Source organism: Labeo rohita, chromosome 7 (genome assembly GCF_022985175.1).
Source record: "Labeo rohita strain BAU-BD-2019 chromosome 7, IGBB_LRoh.1.0, whole genome shotgun sequence".
Classification (NCBI taxonomy): Eukaryota; Metazoa; Chordata; class Actinopteri; order Cypriniformes; family Cyprinidae; genus Labeo; species Labeo rohita.
Genome location: NC_066875.1, coordinates 19,924,463 through 19,936,863, shown reverse-complemented (window position 1 = coordinate 19,936,863; position 12,401 = coordinate 19,924,463). Strand labels below are relative to the sequence as shown.

Below are 12,401 nucleotides of genomic sequence, written 5' to 3'. Positions count from 1 at the left end.
AACCAGCAATCTGGCTGACACCCTAACATAATAGGTTGCAGTTTTGCACTGCAACACAGGTTGCCACCTGTCATAAAATGGAAAAAGGATGATGGCAACACAGCGTGTAGCTACTACTGCCACACAAAACCATGTTGAAAAAATGAGAGGTGAAAGCGTGACACTCAATTCTTAAAAGTTCGCTCGCTAGTGTGGGAGTTTTCTTTTTTTTTTTGATGGGGTGTTGGAAATTCCGGTCTGTAGTTACGGATGAACTTTCCCTCTGCTTCCCTATTTTTTCTATGTAATTTCTATACAGTAGAATATCATTATATAAAATCATTAGCATCAGTTTGTGACTATCAGTGACTGCACTAACTGGCACAACTTATCAACATTCATTGCCCCTCCCTTTGTGTATGCACACGGGGCGAGACGGGTATATTGAGAAGAGGCGTATTCAGCATTTAATGGCACCATTAACTTCAGATGCACCTCATCATACACTGCCAGTCCTGTTTGTACTGTGCTGCTCCTCTTTCATGCCCATTTTGAAGCCCAGATGCAGGGTGGAATTCGAATAGATGGGGCAGAAAGAACGTGAGGGGAGGTGATGGAGTTCATATCCAGAAAACTTTGCAAACTTAATGTGGACATGCACAATTATTAGTGAGTTAGTAACCTTTGTGTAACCAGGATAAAAGTTAATGGGCTTCCGTCATGAAACACGAGCAGAACGAATTTTTGTGTAAATTGTTCGTAAAGCCATTCTGACGTAAACTTTCAAATTCATGAAAATGTTCATATTTTCAAAATGTTAGTTGGTACGAAAGAAATGTGCACCTGCTCCCTACCACGTGTAAATGGTGCGTAAAACGTTCTGTGTTGTTTTCGGCACACTGATGACACTGAATTTTGATGCACTGCCATAAGTGCAAGTTCATTTGCCCTTGCCCTCTTTTTGAATTTTTATTTATTTATTTTTTGAGTTGATAACTGTAAAACGCAGTGCTCGTCACTGTCACTGTCAAATACCGACCACTTGTACAACGACTGCCTGCAACAATGGAGAAGTCAATATTACTGGTTACTGCTTTTTTATATATTGTAAAATTCTTAAAAATGAGGTACTACACTCTTAAAAATAAAGGTGCTTAAAAGGTTCTTCACAGCGATGCCATAGAAGAACCAATTTTTGGTTTCACAAAGAACCATTCAGTCAAAACTTCTTTAAACAACCATCTCTTTCTTACCGTTTTATAATCTGAAGAACCTTCTTTTGCCACAAAGAATCTTTAGTGAAACAGAAAGGTTCTTCACATGTTAAAGGTTATTTATGGAACCATTTAGACTAAATGGTTCTTCTATGGCATCGTGAAGCACCTTTAGGTGTAAGAGTGTAGTAATACATTGCTGCCGTGGATGTTCCACATCATAGCAACTAAAGTGTCTTAGCTGGAAAAACACTGTTCCACCCTGGTCGTTTTAAGAAAAGAGCCTCTGACATTTTTTCAGCTTGCTAAAAACTCTTTGGTGGACACACGTTATTGAATATTTATTGTTTTATATTATTAGTCTTTTTTGCATTTATGCAATAAACTGGAGCCAAACCTGAGAAAGTAGACCAGAATATTCCACTGCATTCCTGGACACGCAATTTGCGTAGCTGTTATTCATAGACGGGGATTATGCTAATTGTGAATAAGCACACTAGCGCTTTAACATACACGTTGAACTATCAAATCTGAGGTTTGCGAAGTGCTTGTAAATCTGGAGGAGAGTTTTCGGGAAGTTTTGTTTTAAGTGCAAATTACTTAGAGTTTACTCATATATTTACGCAAGTTTCATGAATTTCTTTTCTTTCTGTGTCTCTTCCGCTCCCTCTACTTCCTCTATGGTGATTTCCTGTTTGGCAGCCATATAAAGAGGGCCATGCCAAACAGGACCTTACGAAGTATTGTTTGACTATTGACTCTACTAAGCGTTTTCCTTGTTATTCCATTGCCTTGTTTCATTGTCATTGTCTTGGTCCAGTCCTTGTTCTGGGCTTTGTTTCATTGCCTTGTTTACTTTGTTACTTTGGACTGCTCACTTAGATTTTGACCTTGGACTGTTGCCCTGTTTTGTGTGATTGTTTTGCTGCCTGCCCTGACCTTCACCTGTTTCTGGATTACGCTTTTGTCTTGCCCTAGGATATTTCTGACTGCTGGTATTTTGACCCTGCCTGTTTTGACCACTGTGTTTAATAAAGCTGGCACTTGCATCTATCTTCGTTGTCACGTCGAGTCCCGTTACACCGTGTCAGTTTCCACCGCTTGTTCATAAGATTATCACAATTTATGCATGTGGTGCTGCTGTAGCAGGAGCCGGTGTTCTGACGTAGAACGTCCACATCTCTTAGTTCATCATCTGTATACTCAGGATCAAATAAGCAAGGCTGGGAAAAAAATTGCAAGTCATCCTTCCTGTCAAAATCTTCAGACATGTTTACGAAGATGGATCTGCGTCAGAATGCTGGCTCTTGCTTTAGCAGCACCATACGCAGGCGTCATGGTATTCTCTGACATGGAAGAGAAGAAAATGTTGAATAAAGTAATTATATTTGTTTTATTTGTGCACAAAAAGTATACTCGTAGCTTCATAACATTACGGTTGAACCACTGATGTCACAGAGTATTTTCTAGATGTCTGTACTACCTTTCTGGGCCTTGAATGTTTCAGTTGCATTGTTGTCTATGCAGAGTCAGAAAGCTCTCAGATTTCATCAAAAATACCTTAATTTGTGTTCTGAAGAAGGATGAAGGTCTTACGGATTTGGAACGACATGAGGGTGAGTATTTAACAACAGAATTTCCATTTTTGGCTGAACTATCTCTTTAAGGCATTAATTACATTAATGTTATGACTGTCAACCAATAAATCGCCAGCATTCAAATTCTATTCTATTATTTCTAAAGTGCTTTTAGTGGTGGTGGTGGTGTTGTTGTTAATTGTTCTATGTTTCTGGACCACTGAATGTGAATCCAATAATGCATAGTTTTAAACGTATAATCAAAATCAGTGTGATCTCTCATTGAACTCTGTTAATTGACTTCTAATGGTTTGAGTGTCCATGTGTATCTCAAGTGTGAGTGCCTGACTGACTGCAGATCTACTCATGCCCTTTACTGCACTGCAGAGTCCCTGTGGAACAGATCCAGGAGTTGTTTTCAAGACACACAAACACACATACGCATTTGAAGCTGCAGAGCGTAAAGATGCCTGGTGTTAAACATTCACCCACACACACTTGACTCTCTCTCCCTCTCTTTTCACGGTTTTTGGGTCTTTACAGACACACAGACATGCACACACACAATGGATGTATCCTCCACAGAGCGTTCAGGCCTGACTCCCACGTTCATGCCTGCTTGAGGAGGTGATTTGCATGTATTACCTCAGACGTTAAACACTGCAGCTACGAGGTCTCGCATTTCATTGTGCACTCACAGACAACTAATAAACCATTAGTTTATATGAGGCAGTTAGGCTCAGGTAACAGGAGCATACACAGCAGAGAAGATACGCCCACTCCCTCATCTAATCCTTCTTCTGGACGCTCTCATTTCTCTTTCTCACCCTCTGTTTATTTCTCTCTCTCCCTATTCCTGGAGGAGAGCGTGGAAATGCTTTCCTGTCTCCTGCTCGATCGTTCTGTCAGCTCATTTCTCAGAGGCCCTCTGGGGTGCCCGTCGGGACTGGAACTACAATACCCAGAATTCCCTGAGGAGAAACTGTTCCACAGAGGCTCAATGATAGCACAGGATGACACCCAAGAGATATACAAAGTGGGATCTACATAGATAAACAGGCAGGAGGATTGGAGTTTGTTTTGTGTTCCCCACTCACAGGCACTAACCTTCATGTCGGACCGGTGGCCTTTTCATGTTTCTGTGGTATGATTCAACACAGTGTGTGTTTCTTAAACATTTCATTTGCGAAGAATGGGTTCAACAACTGCCAAAGGGTTTTTTGGCGAGTGAGCAAGAAGCATGGTGAGGTGTGGAACCAATCCACATGATACTGTTATACATGACTGAGCTTTTCTTTTAAGAAAGAGTAGAGTCCCTCTCCTGCCAAAGCAAACCTGAAGGAACAAAGAACAGGGATGGGGATCGATGGGAGGTGCTGCGGCACATAGCACTTAAAGATGCAACAAACTAAGTAGTAATTTCAAAATTATTCTGAGAGAAAAGAGTAGGGAAGACAAAAAAAAGCAAAACAAAAGAAATGGTGTGGGTGTGCGCGAGTCAACAATTGCCTGAATAAAGTCGAACAAAAGGGCAGAGGCAAAATGCACTGCCTTCATGTTTGATATGTAATTACGAAGATTTCTGCAAAAGCCGAGGTGATGAGATGTGTTTTTGAGAAAGGCCAGTGTGAAATGGCTCTGACAGCGAAGATCCAGCTGAAAGCTTTAAAATAATTGTATTTCCTCTCCTTTATAATGTGCACTCAAATAGAGTGGGAAATTCATTGGCGTCTGATTAAATGCAGAGAATGTCTCTAATTGTTCTTCGTTCATCCTCGTTGGCTCCTTCTGCATTTTGACCTTCTCACTATAGGTGCACTATTTCAAGAATAAGACATTTTTTCGTCTTGTAAGAACTACTAAACTTGTTGCAGTTTAGTCTGCTGAAGACCTAAACGCAAGCTTGCATTTGAACTGATTCGCCCTCAAATTTCACCACAAATAACAAGCTTCCCTAAAAACTTTTTCTTCCCTCGTGTTTTGTTTTTTTTTATTCCCTGTTTATCATTGACTCTTAGTCTTTCATCAGGACTCACTATCACCACAGGGAGATTTCTTTTTGGTTTTTCGAGCTTGACGCAACAGTGTGTGTTTCTGTGCAGCCTCAGACACTTCACAGGGTGTCATTTCAGTTGTGTGTATTGCAAAAGGGGTGTTAGGGGGCGAGATAGAAGGGCGCACCCCTGGGAGATGAGCAGCGTGCTCCGAAAATCCGCTTCCCCCCATCCTAGCACGGCCGCGGGGGAATCCTGAGCTCTTCAAAGTGTGCGTTGTGGCGGCAGGGGAGCGAGGTGGAAGAGAGAGGACTGCTGGAGATCATGGCAGTGCATTAAGAATCATTTAAAAGTTGCAGACGTGAGGGGGGCTCGTCTCTGTCTCTCTCCCGCTGTTCACACTCGTTTCTTCCAGCTCTCTTGTAAGCCAACATCACACGGCCTACTCGACACATCCGACATGCAGTGAATGGAGCCGCCAAACCGGACGAAAATAGAAAAATGCAATTACATCAGATTCAGAGGCAATAGTTCTGCGCGTGAGCATGAACTAGCTATTCTCGCTGATCTCTTTCAAAACCCTGCCAATGCGTGTACCTTAAGCGTAGCAATTTTCATTACACTAAAATGATTTTTTTCCCCATTCCATGTCTTGGAATCTCTCCAATTACTACGGGTGGAGACACGCAACTCGCTTTCCATATCAGTGAGTTCATCTGTAATTAACTCCCTAAATTTTCACTTTTTTTATCTCCCACTACTTTTAGCTCCGAGTAATGGAATGAAGGAAGCGAATGAGAAAGAGAATAAGGGAACATATTGAGTAGTTTCTTTGCGAGGATTAGAATTCCCATCATTAATAACCTCTAGCCTCCATCAGTACTACTTTCACCATCTCAGCTCACCATTTCCAGGCCATTTTCCAAGCCTCTTTACTCCTTGTAATTGGTCGTGATCAATGATTTTTCGTAGGAGACTGATGCATTTAGATCTGTTGAATTTTCCAATTCACATCAGAGCTCTTTTACCTTTAGCAGTATGTCTTTTCTTTTATAATTTTTTTAAAGATCTATTTTTGGGGCATTTTTTGCCTTTATTGCGCCAGGACAGATCAGAATTTACAGGAAGTAAAGTGGGAGAGAGGGGGGGGATGGAATCGGGAAAGGTCCTCGGCGTTGTATGTCGGCGCGCTGCCCACAAGGCTATCGGCGCCGACAGCAGTGTGTCTTTTCTGAAAAGGAAATGGAGCTGATGTGTAGTATCAATGAAAAGAGAGCGAGGGAGAGTGAGAAGTGACACTTTAGGCTCGACTGAAAAGGTACAAAGAGGTCTGGGTTAATACATCAGTTATCATCTAGTTATGAATAAGTGAAAGCAAATGCAATTTGTGTTAAAGCTGGCAGTTATTCCACATTGAAGTGAGCATGCTTTTACAGTGATTCCTAGGTTAATTACAAGGCTAAATATGACTATATTCATATCAATGTGTTTCCGACAAGCCTTACTTTTTGTTTATGAGCGGCAAGGTATCCATGGACTCTCTCTGCCCTGAGGAACGGTGTGCTGTGAATGGAGAACCTCACATCCAGAGTCCTACGCCGCACTTCCACCAGACTGAAAATGTTGACGTCGTCTGCCCCCACAGACAGCATGTCTGACAAGAAGTCGCCCAGCAGCTCGTACCTGCTCTTCAGATTGCCACGACGTTCCATGAACTCTGTGGCGGAGATGTCTGTCAGAGACAGAAACATATAAACGCACAACACATAAGGATAACAGAATCATATAAGTTTTACCTAAACTACAAGAACTCCAGAACATGAGGAAAAAAAAAGAAAAGAAACAGCACCATTCTTAACACAACACTGAACTGAGGTGCAGAGCTCATGAAAAATGCATGCTCACGTTTTCACTCGTCAACACATCTCCTTGTCATTAAGTGAGGTTAGTGCCTGTCAGTGGCTGTTCGCACAAACTCCAGCTGACATGCCATGTCAAAAAGTCTGGGGTGAGAGCTCTACTGCATGCAGCTAGTCTTTGTCACCATGGTAATGGGTGCCCGCGCTTTACGGTCACGCTTCCCGGCACGTCATGATGAAGCTGGCCACGGCTTCTGAGCATTGTAGGCAAATCGTGACACCTCAGCAACCATCTGACCATCGATTTTTCCGTGCTTGAGCTATACTTTCCTCCTAACACCCAATGGGCTGTTCTAATTGGGATGCTTAGCCTACAGTTTAGGACTGTGAGGGTGGTTGAACGGTGGCCTCAGGGGAGGTGTTAGACCAGCTGAGAAAGTTCCCAAGCTTAGTCTGTCCCCAGGCTGAGTCAGTGCCCCTTGGGGCCAGTGCCGGAAAGTGGCAGGGGTGTCTTAAATATCACTGACACTTCACATCTCACAAAGGCAGAGGGGCATGTTTGAGGAAACTGGGGGAGACTTCACAGCTTTAATGACAACAGTGACACTGAAGCATGCCCTGGATTTGGACTTGCTGTCAGTGACTTTCCTATGACCCCCTCACCCTTAGGAAGCTGTAAGAAAAATATGAGGTAATGGTGTTGGAATAAACGGGCAACAAAAACAATGTACAAATCATTTCATTTCACACAAAGTATGATTTACAGGTACAGAGTTTTGGTTAAAAAAGCCTAATTCTCACTTGCAGAATATTATGTTATGACTTCAAAACAATTTTAACATCCAGCGCGATTTTGAAAACATACTTTTGAACATTGTCATCACATATATAGCTTCATATGCAGAATTTTTCTAATTCAGTAGTTTTGCTCAGTAGCTCACACTTGAGTGATGAACAGCACCGGTACAAACCCTGTGAAACTACGGTTAGACAGAACAGCTCAAATCCACATAAGGAAGTTAAAATAGCATGGCTGCATCAACAAATGTGTTTTTACTTTTGCTTTTATTAACACTGTTGGGTAGGTTTAGGGTTGGGATTGGTGTGGGGGATATTTCCAATAAGATTAACCTTTAGCGACACTCCTTGATTATTTGAATTCGGAACAGCCGCAATACGTACCTCAAGCAGCGTAATAAAAACGCAGCAATGCGTGCCTGTACTAACGTAATAAAAACGTGCCACAATCACGTATTGAACGTGTGTTGCAGTGTCACTCTCTGGACATTTCACCCTGAAACTGCTGCAAAACTCAAGTAGACCGGAGATCTCCAAAATAGGGCAGAAACTCCAAAAGTGGGCAGAACCTCCAAAATGGGGTGGGGTGTCATCACACAAAGACTTTCCCCATTGGCTCTGGCTTCAGCCTATTGTTATTGACTTACATTGGATTGACTTGCTATTGAATTTCACTAGTTAAGGTTAGGGTAAGGCATGGGGTAGGTTTAGGGGTTAGCATTTGTGTAGCATAGGTAATCAACACTGCGATTGAGACAACCAATAAAATCTTTAAAATCAGCTGTTGGGCAGAGTTTGCGCTTAAGTGGATTGGGGGAAAAATTGCGCATGCGTGTCATGTGCCTGTCTATCAAAGGGAGGAAGCCACGCCCTATTTTGGAGTGCCCACCCTTTTTTGGAGTTCCTGCCCCCATTTGGAGATCTCCAAGCTGCAGTTATATACCCCTCGCAAAACTTGCAGTAAGGTACATAATTACAGTGTTGCAGAACTGTATATAGAGGCACACATATTCATGAGCCTGGGTTGAACAAAATCATGGTAAGAATTTATTTTTGGATTGTTCAATTTTAACCTAGACTTTCTAACTATAAGTTGCAACTACATCAACTAGTAGACGGTCTGCTTAGTATCTGGTAATAGTTTACTCTGATGGTCCCTTAAAGGGGTCATCGGATGCCCATTTTCCACAAGTTGATATGATCCTTTAGGGTCTTAATGAAAAGTCTATAATTTACTTTGGTTAAAAATTCTCAATGGTTCTGTAGAACAACACCCTTTTTTACCTTGTCAAAATGAGCTCTGCAAAAATCATCCCATTCTGAGGGATTGTTCCTTTAAATGCAAATGAGCTCTGCTCACCCCGCCCCTCTCTTCTCTCTGCTGCTCTGAGAGATTGTTTACTTTAGCCGCATTTAGCGCATTTAGTAGTGATGGGAAGTTCGGATCATTTTACCGACTCAGACCTTTAAGTCTCATTCAGCAAAATGAACAAATCTTTTTTTCAAGTCATTTTGTTCATTTTAGCAAAATATAATTAAAATGTTACCTCCCTAACACATCTACTGCTTACACAAACGTTGATCACACTACAAACAAGACAAAACTATAATGCTATAAGAAACAGAAAAGATTAATTCATTGTTTACCTGGGTCTTTAGTTTATGATTAGCTCACCTCACCTCTTATCTGACAAGTTTTTGGGTTCAAGTCGCACATGACAGCCCCATAAGCTTAACCTATGTAGTCGGAAAGAGAATTGATTAGTTCACCTCTCGAGTCTTCGGGTTCGAGTCGTTCGTTCATCATGTGACAGCCCCATAAGATGAACGAACGACTCCAAAAACCCGAAGACTCAAAACAGGTGAACTAATTTGAGTACAAAACCTAACAGAATGTTGCGCATGCGCAACTGAACGAATCACTCCCCGAGACGACTCGTTCGTCCAGAGTCACATTAAAGATTCGTTCAAAATGAACAAATCATTCAAGAGCGACCCATCATTAGCATTTAGCCATGAAACTTGCTAACTAGCACATTATTAGGAAAGGTAATTGCAGAGATTCATAAAAAAAAAAAACCTTATACTCACTTCTGCTGTAGGTGAAGCTGGATCATGAATGATTTGCGCAAACATAGACGCATTTATGTAGATCGGAAGGCGCATTCCCTTCACAAACAAACACAATCCACTGCATCTTCAGTGGCTCAGATGTCGGGAGTAAATGACGACCACTATGTTCATTATTGCATCCAGCAACACAACACCTCAATCGCTCAGTCTGAGATATTCTTGTCTAATTTACATCCCTGCTCCTGCATCAAAACAATGGAGGTTGGACTGTGACAGCTGATCTGAGGTAAGACGCTCATGTCAATCAACTATCGTGGGAGCGATATGGCTCGATTTGAAAAAGGGGATATTATTTTTGCAAATTTAATTTTGCATCATTTTTACACTGCCAACACACATTAATGTTCAAACAACATATAAAAGTGAAGTTTGCATTCGATGACCCCTTTAATAGACATTCCACTGACTGTAAGTAACTTTGCAAGTACACGTCAACTTATTTTACAACCCTTAATGCCAAGCTCACATTACAGGATTTTAAGACAGATTTGCAAGTCAACAAGCTCGCGACAGGTCGGGCTGTGATCTGAGGCAAATCAGTGGGTGATCAGCGCTCAGCAATCTTTATATGTGAACTACTAAGAATGCATCAAAGAGGCTTGCCGAAGCCAGACAAATATCAAGTACGCTAAATATCTGGACCTGCTGGCCGACTTAACATCCTGTGGTGTCAGATGTTGTGATGAGCTACAGCCAGTGAGAGAGCAAGACATAGATTGAGGTCACCAGAAGAAAAACACCAAGTAGCAACATGGCTTTAAGCAAAGTGTGGAAACAAGAAAGGGAGCAACTTTTTTTCAGCTAACAGCGTAGCTGATCTCATGATGAAATGTACCTGTGGGAACTTTTTCACAAGATGTGAAATACATACCAGTAAGTACATCACTGCAGTTTCCAAAAGAAATGAACACTAGAGGCGGTAAAACAGCAAGCACTTGTAATTGCTTTTGTACACAGTTATAATTACAACTCCATATGTTTTGCTTTCCAGTGTTGACCCCTGCCAGATTACTACCCCCCCTAGTATTGGTAGGGTTAGGATTAGGTGTGGGGGAAGGGGTTAGGATTAGGCAATCATGTAGCAATTTCAATGAAAGGGGGTAATAATTTGGCAGGGGGTCAAAAATGGAAACAAAACCAGATGTAACAAGCTTGCTCGGTAGCTCAGCTGGCATGGAATTAGACTTAGGATGCGGAGTCCTTGGGTATGAATCCCCTGAAAAAACATGACTCACTATGAAAGAGTTGAAAGATGAGAGAAACAAGCTAAAATTACATGTTTGCGATTGAGTAGTTGACAAATAAAAATTGAAATGTGTCCTATGGTGTGACATACCAAAAATGTAGAAAAAAAAAGTTACACTTACAAATAACATTAGAAAAATGTATCTTCATTCTTACAGTTACGAATAGCATGAGAGAGGTTTATCTTCAGTGTTAGAGGTTATTATTATTATTTTGCATTTTTCAGTCAAACCATAGGACACATTGATACACTGCCTTCCAAAAGTTTGGAAACGCCCTAGAAAAGTGGGGTTTTGGACAATATTGGCATGAATCCTTTTTAATTTGTGATAATACTGCACTGATAAGGGACAACACAAACTACGAAAACATATTTTATTACATAAACAGTTTACACATAGAAAAAACGTACATTTTCGATTCATTAAAATATGCACCATTAGCAGCTATTACAGCTCTGCATAATCTGGGCCTAAATTCATTGTATTCTAAACTTAATTGGGAACAATCAGTTGTTGAAGCTATTAAGGTGTGCTGACCCAAAAATCTTTTAAAAACCTGGGCCAAGTTTAAACCAGTAACCAGGCATCACAGCTGGCAAAGGGGCATGTCTGACTTTGACATGTATATATTGCCATTATTATGTAATTATTATTATGTAATTATTATATTAAAATTATTATTGCTGGCCTTCAGTGATAATGTCAAGTTAATGTATTTTCATCAAAAAATGATAAGGATTTATGCTGCTATCGTCCAAAACCAAACTTTGCCAGGGGTGTTTTCAAACTTTTGGAGGGCAGTGTACATCAACTACCCGACTGCGTTGTTACGTGACATTCACTTTTTTTATTCATACAATCGGTAGGTTTAGGTGTGGTGGTCATGGTACGTTATTTTAAAACATCACAGAGCATTAGAGATATAACGCCACTCAATAGACATTTCAATCAAATAAAATGTACCATACATATGGTACATTTTATTTCATCTGTTCCAAAGAAAAAAAGAATGGGAACACTTTATTTTGATAGTCCACTTTAGACATTCTACTAACAGTAAGTAACTTTGCAACTGCATGTCAACTAGTCATTAGAGCATTAGTAGACTGTCTGCTTAATATCTTCTAACACTCTTCTAAACTTTCAAGTAAACTTTGCAAGTATATGTCAACTTATTCTACTAACCCTAAACCTAACCTAACAGTCTGCTCTGAGAGTTAGTAGACATGTAGTTGCAAATTCATGAGAATTAGTTGACATGTAATTGCAAAGGTTACTTAGTAGAATGTCTAAAGTGGACTATCAAAATAAAGTGTAACCATAATAATTTTAGCACCAATCAGTGGACATTTCTGTTGAAAACTGCAGCAATTTTTACTTATTGGTACGTATTTCACATCTCGCAAAAGAGTTCCCACATTTTGGTAATGAGATCAGGTTGCAAACAGCTTGCAGTGCTCATTTCTTCCGACGTCCATTTTAAAATAAGCAACTCCTGTTTCACGTCAATTCCAGTTCCACTTCTTGCATGTTTTTTTCGTGATGAAGCATGGTTTGGGGACTAGACACTGTAGAGTCGTTGGGTGAAAGAGTTCTTGTC

General features: G+C 40.8%; 1 protein-coding gene across 1 annotated transcript in view; it reads right to left on the bottom strand.

Moving 5' to 3' along the window:
* Nucleotides 1-12,401, bottom strand: part of si:ch211-186j3.6 (neural-cadherin) — a 291,090-nt gene that overhangs the window by 68,694 nt on the left and 209,995 nt on the right. The window contains exon 21 of the mRNA XM_051115680.1: nucleotides 6,270-6,496. Within this exon, the coding sequence (XP_050971637.1) occupies nucleotides 6,270-6,496 (227 nt within the window). The remainder of the gene's footprint in view (nucleotides 1-6,269; nucleotides 6,497-12,401) is intronic.